Source organism: Eumetopias jubatus, unplaced genomic scaffold, assembly GCF_037043125.1.
Source record: "Eumetopias jubatus isolate StellerSeaLion01/CBP00866 unplaced genomic scaffold, mEumJub1_p1.0 scaffold_16, whole genome shotgun sequence".
Classification (NCBI taxonomy): Eukaryota; Metazoa; Chordata; class Mammalia; order Carnivora; family Otariidae; genus Eumetopias; species Eumetopias jubatus.
In genome coordinates, this window is record NW_028274822.1 from 82,482,208 (window position 1) to 82,495,635 (window position 13,428).

The 13,428-nt window shown below is 57.5% G+C and overlaps 1 protein-coding gene across 2 annotated transcripts in view; it reads left to right on the top strand.

Moving 5' to 3' along the window:
- The first annotated feature begins 6,058 nt into the window (after positions 1 to 6,058).
- The window catches only part of TBX5 (T-box transcription factor 5), a 41,305-nt gene continuing 33,935 nt past the window's right edge, over positions 6,059 to 13,428 (top strand). Inside the window, exons 1-4 of one of the 2 annotated variants that reach the window (XM_088019423.1) lie at positions 6,059 to 6,247; positions 7,924 to 8,018; positions 10,140 to 10,259; positions 11,093 to 11,240. In XM_088019423.1, the coding sequence (XP_087875549.1) occupies positions 6,101 to 6,247; positions 7,924 to 8,018; positions 10,140 to 10,259; positions 11,093 to 11,240 (510 nt within the window). In that variant the 5' untranslated portion in view covers positions 6,059 to 6,100. The remainder of the gene's footprint in view (positions 6,248 to 7,923; positions 8,019 to 10,139; positions 10,260 to 11,092; positions 11,241 to 13,428) is intronic. The other variant, XM_028116705.2, reaches the window with a different exon arrangement.

Here is a 13,428-nt window from a genome sequence, read left to right on the forward strand (position 1 = left end):
CAAACGCAGCTGGGAGCAGGTCGCGGAAAGCGGCGATCCACCCTGAGAAGGAGGGGAGGCTGCATGTTGCGGCCTCGCTCTGGAACTTACTGCCCAATGACTGGGGTAAAGAATGGAGGTGCTCAACACTGGTGGAGGTCTTTAATTTATTTGGCCCGTGGTCTGGCCTCCTCCGGAGCGTCCGGAAGAGCGGGTATGGGAAGCTGAGGCTTCGGAATCCTCTGCGAGCGGGTCCGGGGGGTGGCGGGGCCCGCGCCGGGGATGCGAGAGAAGGGAGCCAAACGGAAAGGAACTCGCCCCGCTCGGAGTTTCGCCTTCCCCTTCCAGCTCCGGCGGGGCCCAGGCCTCCGTTTCCGGCCCACCTCGGCCCAGAGGTCAAACGGGAACCCATCTCGAGGCCTCCGGCGAAGGATTTCGGCTTGCACTCTTGGCGTCTGGGAGCCAACGCTGCGCCCAACGGGCCTCGGATCAGGGAAAAGATAATTGTTAATAACTTGGGAAACGAAAGAGAATTGGGGGCAATCGCCGCGGCCTGGCCGGGCGGAGGGACTTGGGTCCTGCTTGCTGGAAGCCCCAGAGTCTGAGGCCCGGCTGGCCCGGGCGCCCGCGTCCGGCGCTGGAAACCTCTGCCCTTACTCCCCGCGGGCCTGACCTTGGCTCCTGGGGCTGCTCGGTCGGCTGCATTTCTGACTTTCCGCGGCCGCTCAGGTCCCAGACGGCCCGGGCCCGGAGCCAGGCCCTGCTTCGGAAAGCCCTGGGGGTTAGGGGCGAGCGAAACCCGGGATGGAACCCCGAAGCTGGGGGCAAGGCCAGATTCCGACGACCGCTTCCCTCTCTGCCCCTTGGCGGGGAGCTTACCCTTGCGGAAGGCCCGGCGCTCGCTTGCTGAGTCCCAGGCAGGCCTAGCTCTTCCCCCGCAGTACGTTTTCGCAACTGCACCCAGCGCGTTCCCAGCTGCGCGCAAAAGCTCGAGCGCATCCCCCACGGGGCGCTTAGAAGTTATGCCCATTGGTGAGACCAAAAATAATGCCAATCCTTATTGCAAAACAAAATAGAGCGTCTCACACCCAGTACAGCTCCGGTCGCTGTAATTTTTCTCTGCAGAAATCACCCCCTCTACCCCCACCCTACCACCCACTCGCACCCCGCCCCGGCCAGGCCAAGCTGGGACGAGTTGCATCCCCGGACTTAGCTAGAGGAGCTCTCGCAGAAAGGACTTTTTCTCAGCAAGAACATTGCGGACGCCTCTCTTTCTTCCACGCCTCGATCTCATTTCCCCTGCGCGATAACCCGGTAATTACTTCTATGCAGGTCTGCAAGCCGGCGCTGACTTATCGCGTCCCAAACAGAACCAGCTGGAGCGGCGCCTCTATATTCGTTTGCCGAGAGCTCCTCCTCGGAAAAAATTAATTTTTTTAAATAATAAAAGGACTCTCGTGCCTCCTCCAAGGGTCCTCGGTCCACCCCGGAACAATTTGATTTCTTCCCAATCGTGGGCCGACGTGGGCTCCTACCTCCCTTCGCCAGGAGCCCCCCTCCCCCTCCCTAAGACAATCGATATTGGCTCTATTTGTTGCCTGATGTTCGCCACCCCCATTTCCCCAGAGAGCGCTGTGTTTGTTTATTTCTTTATTTATTCCCGTGGCCGAGACGTCTGGGACTTGGGGCTGCGCAGACCCGGGGCTGATAGGCGAAGACCGACAGAAATTAACCTCCCGCCGTTGCCCCCCAGTCGAGCGTGATAGCGCGCGGGCCGGTTGCGTGACTTGTGACGTCTCCAAGTCCTATAGGTGCAGCGGCTGGTGAGATAGTCGGTATCGCTTGGTTGCCTCTTTATTTTATTGGGGTACGCCTGGTAATAAATAGTAATATTTAATTTGTCGAAGACCACAAACCAGCCTCGAGCTGGGAGGTACATACTACTCTTGACAGAGGTTGGAAGAAGACTTGGCCTAAAAGGGGTCTCTTTGGGGGGCCCTTGGCAAACTCTTCACTTGAACCCCCACTCCCGCGCAAGGCACCACCGCTGGCTTCTGCGTTGGAAAGAAGAGGTGGGATTTTTGGAGGTGAGTGTCCCCCACAGCTATGGGGGAGGGATAGGTTTCGCTCGGCACTTGGCCTGGCAAAGACCCCCTGGCTTCCCCGCCCCAACTCGGCCCTGCTGAATACCCCCTCCCAGAGATGCTGTTTTTCACGGTGGAAATAAGAATGCACTCTTTTTGCATTTTGCCTTGGAGTGTCACCTGGCAGGAATAGATTCCCGCTGGAGGTTTCAAAGTCCCAGTTTCGCTTGGGGTCCAGCACAGCCTGCACTCCACAGACCAAGTGAATCTGGCCAGGCAGTTACTTGGGGGAGTTCAGATTTGCCCTCCCGGGAGGGGCCTGCAAATTATTTATGGGAATTTATTTTATCCGCAAATCTCAGAGAGTTTAAAGGGATTGGAGAAGTCTTTCTGGATTTCCCCTTCCTTTTGCCAGAGATGCAGAGATTCAAGCTCATCCTGAAGCCATGTTTGTTTCCAGTCTTTGGCCCGGGGTCACCTCCTTAGCAAGCCCAAAGCCCTCTGAGCTGACATTCTGGAAGGGTGAGGGTGTTTTCACACAAATAAATAAACTGCTGTGGTGAAAGGCTGTTTGCAAACAAACCTGGAAGGTGGAGTGAGAACTGTAGCCGACAGCTGGGCTTGCTTTCCTCCCCCTGGTCGCCCCACTTTTAGGGATGGATGGCCCGCTTTGTAATTTTGCAAGGGGTGTGTTACACCCAGCCCGCTGCTGATCTCCAGCGCATTTCTCCTCTCTCCATCCCTCTCCCCAGACCTTGGCCTGCAGGCCCAAGTCTCTAGTCAGAGCCCCAGAAAAGAATAAGGTGAGGCGGTAAGGGAGGCAAGGGGGGGAAACGGAAGGGAACCCTGACATTTATTCCAAGCACCAATACTTGGTGCTCCAAACTGGGTCTGCTCAGGCTAAGACCTACTCACTGTGTTTACGCTTCTATTGACCTCTTCAACCCGCAAAATAATACATTTCAGAGAGGGGGAGGGCAGGAAGAGGGGCCCAGTGGAGATGAAAATCCCAGCCAGTCTCCCATGACTGTTTGATTATTTTAATAAAACTGGGTACCGCCTGGCGTACACCTCCAGCCAGGGAGGTCTGCTGGCCCTGGGGGTGGGAGCCCCCAGTAGTTTCTTGGCATCTTTGATCTGGGCCCCCATTCCAATGCACCTTCACCCTGCCTTCACCCTGGAGTCGCTGGGAGTCGGGGTGGTGAGTGGGGAGGGGGAGAGATGTCAGGGCGGCCGTCGGCGGCCAGCCGGGCCAGGCGGGGTCACGCAGCTCTGTCTTGAGGTCAGCGTTGGAGGGAGAACGTGGGCCAGGCTTTCAGAGGAGGCGCGGGGTGTGTGTGTGCAGCGGAATGCATTCAGACTCCGTTCTCTGCATGGCCGTGTCCCCAAGATTACTTCCCAGGCAGAAGCCGACCGGGTTTGCGATGATTTGTGCAGGATTTTTTGCAGCCACCCAGCCGAGCTCAGAGCAGCAGAGATGGATGGAGGTTGGGAAGGGGGTGGAGAGGAGGGGTGATCTCCAGGTCTGGGTTTGAGAGTAGTGCTGTGATTTGAGTGTTCGGGAAATCTAATGGAAAAGGTGGTTGGGGGAGGGAGTGAGAAGAGAGAGGGAGGGAGAGAGGGAAAGGGAGGGAGGGAGGGAGGGAGGGAGGGGGGGCGGGAAAGAGGCAGAGGCAGGCTGTGTGCAGTGGGAGCTAGTTGGATAGGCAATTTCAGTACTTTGTAAGCATCAAGGCAGCCCAACGTCACTGAGCTCAGCTGAGTCGGCTTGTATTTCTGAGAGAGAGAGAGACAGAGACAGACTCTCTTTCCTCGGATTCCAGAACTTTAACCCTGAAAGCGGCGCCCATAAAGGATCTTGACCATTCCCACAGCTCCCTCCCATCTCGCAGCTTCCCTTCCCCAGGGGTGCAAGGGAGGAGCAGGGTCCTGAGGTGTTATCGTTGAGGGTGCTCCGGGAGGCTGCTGCTTGCGTCCCTTGGAGCCCTTCTGGCGCCTGACAACTTGGAAGTCTTTAGGGAGAGCGAGCAAGCGAGCGCAAAGCGGAGGAGGTGTGTGTTGGAGGTGGGCAGTCGCTGCTGAGGCCCCAGCGGTGGGTGATCCTTTGGAGGCAGCGGTAGCCGCTAGTCTGGGCAAGCAGTCCCCGGCATAAGCCCCGGAGCCAGGATGCCCGCGCCCCCGCCTCGCCGCCGGCTTCCCTGCTAGGAGCAAGAAGGGATGTGGTGAATGCACCGGCTTCGCCCAGCGAGGTAACGGTCCCCGAAGATGGCCTGGGAGGCTCGGGAGGGAGCCCTCCGGCCGAGTGGGCTCCGGGAGGCGCGAAAGGCGGGACTGCAGCCCTGCCCGGGATTCTGCGGAGCCCGGCTTGCAGAGAGCTCCTGGCGTGTGGAGCCAGCCGGGGAGGCGTGCGGCCCGGAGCGGCGTGGAGGTTTGCAGGACGCGCGGCCTGGTTCTGTCAAACTGCATCTAGCTCGCCCCCCCCCCCCCCGCCAGCCCCGAGCTGCCGCCGACCCCGACCGGGGTGCAGGATGCGATTGTCCCCGCGGCCGGCGGCGGAGGCGAGCACACGTGGGGGACACCAGCCCCGGGTTCTTTTGTTGCAAGCCGGTTGCGGTGGCTCCCAGCACCTCCTCTCCCGAACCCCGAGGGTGTGGTGAGGGAAGCTGCTTCGGAGTCGGGCCTCGAACGCCGTCCTCCTCGGCCCCGCTCTGGGTCTCCAGCCCCCGCAGCCCTAGGTGGGACCCAGCCTCTGGCTGAAGCGGCTGCTAAGCTTTGGGGGGCCATCCTTGGCGCTCCCTTCCCAGTCTCACTGGGTTCTGAGGGAGGAAATCCTTACTTGGAAACGTGGAGGAGATTGGAAAGCGATCAGAGCGAGAGGCAGGCTCCTCCGGGCTTGAACAGTTCCGCAGCTGTTATTTTTCGCTCCAAACTCCTAAGCGTGCAACCCGGGCCCTTCTACCCCTTGCACCCGACCCAGGAGGCCGATCCAGCGCCTGAAGACTAGAATTTATCTGGGACCCATTAGATACTCGCCGCCACCCCCCACCCCCCCGCAAGCCTGGGCCTGCACTTCCAGCGAGCCAGGCCGGGCTGAAGCTCAGAGAAACTCCCCTCGGCCTGGCCGCTCGTCAAAATGCCGGTCCCGGGCTGGGGAGCCGAGGAAGCCGAGGTCGCCGGGAGAACGCGCCGCCGGGGCAGAGGGCCGAGCGCTGGCCGCGGGCGCCCTGGAGCACGCCTCCCTGCGCACTGCCCCGTCGCCACTTTCCTGCCCTTTCCGTTGGGCTACTTTTCTTTTTCTTTCTTTCTTTCTTTCTTTCTTTTCTTTTTTTTTTTTTTTACTGTTGCTAAAAGTTGGGGGGAAAGGGGGAGGACTTTTACTGTTGAAGGACTTTTAACTTTAAGGCCTGTAACTGATAAAGGATGAACGTGAATTCTCCTGCCGACCTGGTCTCTCGATCTGCAAAATCTTTCCCCACCTCTGTTTTTGGTTTTGCAAGAGGCGGGTTGTTGCAGACATTTTGCCTGCTGCGGAAAAATATGCCTGTTGCGAGTTTTAATAAACGGGGCTCTGATGTCCTTCTGTGAATGTGACGAAGAAAAACAATTCTCAAAAGGACACTAGGTTTTTGTTTTGTTTTTGGTTCGTACCCAATGGCTTCCAAAAATACCCAGGCCTTATCTTTATTGGCTCTTCCAGAAGTCCAGACAAATTTGACCGGCAGCTGGCTTATCATGGGGGAGGCTGCGCAGGGGAGATGTGGGCCTCGCCTCCGCCTGGTCTGACCCGGGTCTTTCGCAAGAGGTTGTGCGTGGTCATAAAAGTACTAATAATGATAATAATAAGGGGACCTTCGGCAACCTCCTTCTGCAGGGAACGGAGGTGCTGGGAGCTGGAAACTGGGGACCCAGCTGCTCCCTCCTGTCACTAGAACAGCGTTTCCAACCTTCTTTTCTCTCTCTCTCTCTCTCTCTCTCTCTCTCTCTGCTTCCTGTCCTCAGAGCAGGACCCTTCGCGGGGACAGGGCGCCGGGCACACCATGGCCGACGCAGACGAGGGCTTTGGCCTGGCGCACACACCCCTGGAACCTGACTCAAAGGATCTGCCCTGCGACTCCAAGCCCGAGAGCACGCTAGGGGCCCCCAGCAAATCCCCGGCGTCCCCACAGGCTGCCTTCACCCAGCAGGTAAGAAGACCTCTAGCCTCTCGGCCCGTCACAGAAACTGAAGGCCCTCCCGTGGGGGAGGGGCGAGGGGGGTTGCCCGTTGCACATTAATTGTCCCCTTTCCTTTCTGTCCCCGCTCATTCCACCTTCCTGTGACCCGCGTCCCCAGATCCCAGTATATATACTCCTATCCCTTTTATCGTGACAATAATCTTTACGGCCAGAGGAATTTGGACATACATTTAAGTTGTTAGAGAAGGCTTAATTATCTGGCTATTTGGGGCCAGCTAACAATAGCCCAGATGAGGCCTTTGCTCCTGCGCTAGGTGCAGACTCAGCCCGGAGCACCTCATTAAGGGCTGGGTCAGCGGCCGTTTCAGGCCGGCGTGAGCGATGGCTTGACCCCTCTTCAGATCTTCCCCAGCCTCCGCCTCCGCCCACCTCCTCCCGCGCCACCACCCGGGACCCGGGAGTTGCGCTATTTGTCTTGGGCCGGGCTCTGGAAGGCTGGCGCGCCTTGGCCGGTGGCGGAGAGCGCAGGGCTGTGCTGGGAGTTTGCTGGGGGCCACAGGATACCTGGCTGGAAGCTGGGCCCGAGCAGAGGGTGAGGCCTCGGCGCACTCTGTACCTTCTTTCCTGGGCGCTCTGGATGTTCAAGGAGGCCCGCGTAGCTCTTGATAATTTACACAAGGTGTCAAATGGGGTGCCAAGCGGGGTGACTTGACCAGCAGAGACATTCGGACGTAGCCAAATCCTTTCTTTGGGATTTCGATCGATCCATGTCCTTCCTAGCTACTTTATCACCTGCGTCTTTGCCCTTCCCGTCTCAGGAAGACGTGTGTATGGTTATAGAGAAGCAGAGGGCGGTGGGCACAGAGTTTGAGAAACTTCGATTGCTTTTCTTTTTGGAAAAGCAAATCCACTTACGAGACAGTTACAGATTATGGCAAAACGAAGATTTTTGTGTATGTATTTTTTTGCATCGGTTTTGTAAAAATAGCTTTTAGCTGAAAGTGGAAATGTTGAATAGTTTCGGCTGTGCCCAGAATCAAAACAGCTCGAAGTGAACGAAGTTGGCTGTGAGGAGAACCTAGAAGGTTTGCTCATAGAGACATTTGAGGATTAATTTTTTTGGACTACTGGAACCTCTTCTAGACACGTTTTTAAGTTGAGATATTCACATATGTCTATGTTTGCACTGCCACGGTGAGACTAAACACGCGTATGTACGGAATTTGCACGTCTGTGTGTTTGTGTGTGCTCATGCGGGTGTCTACAGAAGGATGTTCTGAGTGGGCTTTTGAGATCGAGCATTTTTGTTTTTGCTTTTGTTTTTTAGTTGCATCTTGACTGAAAGGGATTGAGATTGTTCCCCCCCCTTTTTTTTTTGGTCTCAGTCTGTCCTCCCATGGGCATGCTAGAGCACCCTGGTGTTTGGGGACTTTTCTCTAGCTTTGTGTTGGTGGCATCAGGAGACAGCAGTGCACCGTGGGGGGGCGTGCACGGGGCCTGCACAGGGATTCCTGTCCCCCCTCCCCGGGAGTCCAGGCAGCCCTGCCGTGGGCTGGGGGCAGTTCTCAGCCTCGGAGTCCAGAGACTCCGGAGGGAAGGAGACATCTGTATTTGGGGAAAGTTTGGGGAGGAAAGGTCCACTGCTCCTGGGGCTCGTCTGTGTGACTTTTCTCTCTTTCCTATAGGGCATGGAAGGGATCAAGGTGTTTCTCCACGAAAGAGAGCTGTGGCTGAAATTTCACGAAGTAGGAACGGAAATGATCATAACCAAGGCTGGGAGGTGAGCTGGCCACCTCTGTGGAGGGCCTGGGGAATTTGTGGGGGAGACAGAGAAGGAAAGGTGTCTCGGAGACCCAAGAGACGGAGACCCAGAGAAGGCAGAGGGGCAGAGAAAGGCGAGAACAGAATAGAGGAGAGAGAGAGAGAATGAATGTATTTTGTCTGACCTGATTTGGGTTAAAGATGCCTGGAGAAGTCCTCCAGTGACCCCCATCCCTGGTGGGGGAAACGCCTGCAAGAAACAGGGCATTTCTCCCACCTCATATAGAAGAATGGAGAGCTTGGGAGGCTGCGCTCAGTGGACTGGTAGTGGGAGAAAGTGGGACGAGGGGGAGAGGGAACGGGAAGCCGGAGAGGTGCGGAGTCGGCACAGAGATGAGACCCGCTTCCAGCCTTGACTCCTGGCCCCCGCCCTCCTTCCCACCCTCCTCGACCTTGGAGTGGGTCCAGAGTCCCACCCGATTGCCAAACTCTGAATTGTCGAATGTATTCGCTACCTCTTTCATTGTTTATAGAAAGCAGGCGAAGCCTTTGAAACTGAACCGGGGCTCGGCCGGGCTCTATATACACACACCGATAAACACGGCAGTTTCGGCAGTTTTGCCAAGACACTCACCCCAGAGTTCCTCTTAAAAGCTCACGGTTTTGTGCTAGAAATGCTAGACGGCTGGAGGAGGCTGGGGGAGGGTCGTACAGCTCTGTATCTCAGGGTGCCAGTGTGCCCAGGCCCGGGGCCATCCTCACCACAGGCCTCCTGGTGCTCCGTGCCCTGAAGGGCAGAAGCCCGCAGTCAGCCCCAAGCTGGCGTGTGAAGCCCGCCTGTGAAGCTGGCGAGGGCAGTAGGCCTGAGCCACCGAGTGTGTGAAGGGGGAGGGTGGAACCGTCTCACCAGATGCCCCCCGTTCTCTGGCCGAAGCCTCCCGCAATAAACTGACAACAGTGACATTTATTATTATTTGAAATTAAACAACGTCTGCTCCCCTGCTCGGCCTGAGTGAACTAGGAGGCGCGTTCTGTTTATACTGAAGAACTAAGCTCTTCTTCCCATTCTGCCGAGGAAGGCAAGACACAGCCCGGCCCCCTCTGCCCCCAGCCTGAGCTGAGGGGATTTAACTATAAAAGGCCTGGGAAGCCTCCCGCGCGCCCGCCTGCAGGCGCACGCGCTCGGGCAGATAAACACCACCAGGCTTGGGCTCCAAGGCCTCCCTTCACTCACTCCCTTCCCACCATCCTTGGGCGAGCCGGGATCCAGCAGCTTGTCCTTGCTGGCTTTCTGGGGTGCACGCCATCCCTCCTCCACAGGAGGGCTGGGAATTTGGAGTGCGCGCCCCAGAACGCAGAGGGTATGGGTACAGAGCCTGCAGGTCCCAAGCACCCACCTGCCCCTGACCCCATTGCGGTTCTGGCCCCAGTCTTTCCGAAATCAAACCCAGATGGGTTTTGAGTTTCTTCACGGAGGGCCAAAATGTTTAGACTCTCCAAGGAAGAGTGCCAGGCACCTTGGAGAAGTTGGGGGGCATTTAGGAATAAAATTTGGCTACAGCCTCGTGGCAGAGGTCACCAGCTGAGCTCTGCTCTAGGGACAGAGGACCGTGGCCAGGACAGGAGGTGTATGGGCACCCATGGGTGTGCAGTCCCGAGGGCGCCCACAGCCTGGGGTCCTCATGAGGCGGCAGCAGTGGGCTCAGCGGCCCAGCACCCGCCTGGGCTCGGGAGGCCAGCTTTTCCCCTAATAGGGCTCCTTCTACCCCTAAATTAAAAACTAGGTCTCTGGCTCTGAAAAAGAGCGTTTACAAAGAACAGAAATGGAGGTTCCAAACAGGGCCTTCCACATAACTAGTTCTTTCTAGAAGCCTTGGCCTCCAGCTTTCTATTTTCCTCCTGGTTACAAATAGTCACCAGCCTCCTGCTCACCTCCAGGCCTATCTCCTCCCCAAAACTTCAAGGGAAACCTGGAATGGATTTTGCCAAGAGCGGAGCTGGGGCCACTTTTCTCCTGCACGCTTCTCCTTCTCGAGGAGTTGCTTCTTTTATTAAAATGTGTAGACGTGCTCTTTACAGTACTGGCAGTGATATTCTCTTTCTCTCTTTCTCCCTCTCTCCCGCTCCCCTTCTCTCCAAGGCGGATGTTTCCCAGTTACAAAGTGAAGGTGACAGGCCTTAATCCCAAAACGAAATACATTCTCCTCATGGACATTGTTCCAGCCGATGACCACAGATACAAGTTTGCAGATAATAAATGGTAGGCACCTACCGGCGTGGGCAGGTGGGGAGGGCAGGGGTGGGGAGTGGAAAGCCTGACTCCCTTTACCGCCGCCCCCCCCCCGCCCCCGCATTGAACCAAGAAACATTTTTTGAACTCCCTACTGTGGGCCGAGGCTTTTGCTGCTATCCCGGACCCCCCCTGAGAGGAAAACACTGCAGCCTTTAGCCCCCATTTTATAGACAAGAAAACTGAGGCTCGGAGTAAGTGAAGGGCCTGTATGTGTTGCTGCACCCGCGGGTTGTGGATTTTAAAAAAGGGTATTGTTTCCAAGCGCTGGAGGTATTTCTGGGGGCATAAAACCATTTACAGTTATTTTTTATGAGTTACCTGCTTTGAACATGCCTTTTTATGAAATTGCAAAGTCAGGCCATGGTATTTGAGTTAAACAGGCAGGAGAGGAGAGGTCCATTCCTTGGGTGGATTGCTCCCGTGGCTGCCAAGCGTTCAGAGGCTCGAACAGGAAGGCCCGTTTGAAAGCCCTCAAGGACTTCTCTTAAACTTTTTTATCCAGGCTTCCAGAACCTACCAATGGTCCATGGGCAGCAAGAGGCTGCGAGGCCTGGCAGCGGCACCCCCGGTACAGGGGGAGGGGTGAGGTGGAAGAAGAAAGAGCTGGGTGGGGGGGCTCACCTGGACACTGGCCGCAGGCCTTCTGGGCACCTGGGCTTACAGATGGCCAGGCGAGGGCCCAGAGTCAGGCCATTTCCAGATCATTCTCCTATTCGGCAGCCCTTGCCTGGCCTAGCACAGGACCCCGCCAGCATGACAGGGCGCTAAGTCTGGGTGGGTTTCACCCCTCCTTGGTCTAGGTCTGTGACGGGCAAAGCAGAGCCCGCCATGCCGGGCCGTCTTTACGTGCACCCGGACTCGCCAGCCACGGGGGCGCATTGGATGCGGCAGCTGGTCTCCTTCCAGAAACTCAAGCTCACCAACAACCACCTGGACCCATTCGGGCACGTAAGTACCTCGTGCGGCCTGCTCTCGGTCTCTGTCCGTCTGTCGGTCTTGCTCTCTCTCCTCCTCCGGCTCCCTGAGTTTCTTTCTCTTCTTGGCTCCTCACACTCACGTTTTTCCTTTCCTCGCCCCTCTCCACCCGCCTGGGTCTTTTCCTCTCTCAGCCTCCCTGATCCGGCCTTCTTCCCTTCTGGCTCCACCGCTCTCCTGTGCAGTCCTCTCTGTGGGCCACCGTGCCATGCTCTGAGGCTGCCTTTCCCCGGGTAGCTGGAGACCGGGGCCTGGGGGAGACTGAAGCGCACATGCCTGGTCTGGACCTCAGTCCCATCGGTGATGAGGGGTGGGGGGCTGTATGTTTCAGATCTCAGAAAACCGGGTCCTTCTAGCCCAGTGGGGACTCGGCACTGGCTTGCCCAGAGGCCGGACCGTGGTGGGAGCTATAGATACCTTCCTTGCTCACTTCCAAATCCTGCCTTATTATTGAGATGTTCCAGCTGACAGGGACACCCCAGGCCACCTGCTCCCTCTTTTACAGATGGGGAAACCAACCTGCCAGAGGCCAACCCTGGTACCCGTGTTTAGCTGATAGCTTGGGATTATCAGTTTTTCCCCCCAGCTTCCAGCTTCCCCCCTGCCCCGCCCCCACCATGCCCGGAGCAGGCAAACCTGGACCAGAGCCCTAAACCTGGAGTACACATGGGCCCCCCAAGAGCGACCTGGTGAACCCCCTGATTCTGCATGCGGGACATTGAGTGTGCTGCCCCCCCCCCACCTTCCAAAAGAATGTGTAGCCTTTTAGCAGATTCTCTCGCTTTAAGTAGATTCTCTTCCTCAACAAAAAACAAATGAAGAACAAAACACCGATTTGGGGGAAAATGTCTCTAGATCTTTTCATTGGCAATAATTGGTCACCAGCACAGGACACAGTCTCTGAATTCAGTGCGTGCAGAACCCTTGGCTCGATGATTCCACCATCAAGTGGGCTCCTTCATCTTCGGGCACTTGGCCTTCATAGCAACCTAGAAAGGAGGACACAAATGTGCAGCCTTTATAAATGGGAGTCCAGGTGACAGGAGGGCACTCGCCCAAGGTCATGCAGCTTGTATTTGGCAGCAGGGATTTGAGGCTTGATCTGTCTAGTTCCAAGAGTGGTCTCTATCTTGCCATGTGGTCTCTTTAGGGAAAATCAACAAACACAGGGTCCTTGGTTGAGGGTACTGGGTTTGAATGGATTTGATCTGGAGGAGGACCTTTTGGGATCCAGACGGAGAACCTGCTCCTGTGGGGCCTTAGGGCTAAAACACTGAACCTGCAGAGTGTGTGGTGGGGTTGGGACAGTGATGCAGGCCACCGCCGTCTCTGCACGTGGTCCTGGGGAGCTTGAACTGTTGGCTGCTGGGAGGAAGAGAGAAGGAAGGCCCATTCCCTTCCTGCGCGGTGGGGAAGGAGCAGAGGGTGCCCAGGGGCGTTTCAGGGCAAAACGCCCGGCCTCCTCCGCGTTTCAACCAGGCAGTTTGCCCGCAGCCTGCCCCAGGCGGGAGCATCCCCGCCCAGAAATGCTCTCGAGCTTTCAGGGACGTCGGCTGGCCCGGGTCACGCATACCTGCGGGCACAGAACCGAGACTCTATTTAGGTTAAGCGCCGCGGAGAAATGGGATGGTTTTCCCCTCCTGGCTGGCGGCCTCCAGGAGGCTGGTAGGACTCGTTTGTGGGGGACTCCGTGGAACTTTGGTGCCAGACAGCGGGACTGTCCTCCAGCCCCACTCGGGCGCCTGGCTTTCTCTCTGCGTGTGTCCCGGGGTGCCCTTTGGGGTCGCCTTGGGGTGGGCGCCTGGGAAAGGCGCGCGGCCCCGCAACCAGGCTCCGGCACCCTTGCGAGTTTCCAGTCCTCCCGAGCCTGCGGGAGAGGGAGGGCGCTCGGGGTGGCCCCGGACTCCCCTGCTGCCACGCAGCCCTGCCCCCCAACTCCGGACTCGGAGTCCAGATCCGCCCTAATGAAATTAGGAGCCATTAGATCGCCCTCGCGCTGACGTCTCCACACTGTCCCCGGCCGTCAAAGCAATTTGGCTAAGCCGGGACGATGGGCGCGCCGGCCGGGGACTGCGGCGGGCCGCGGGGCCCCGCTGCGTCTCTCTGTCGCCACGCCGCCCCGGCCGGCGTCGCTATCGGCCAGGGAGGCGGCCGGGGCCGC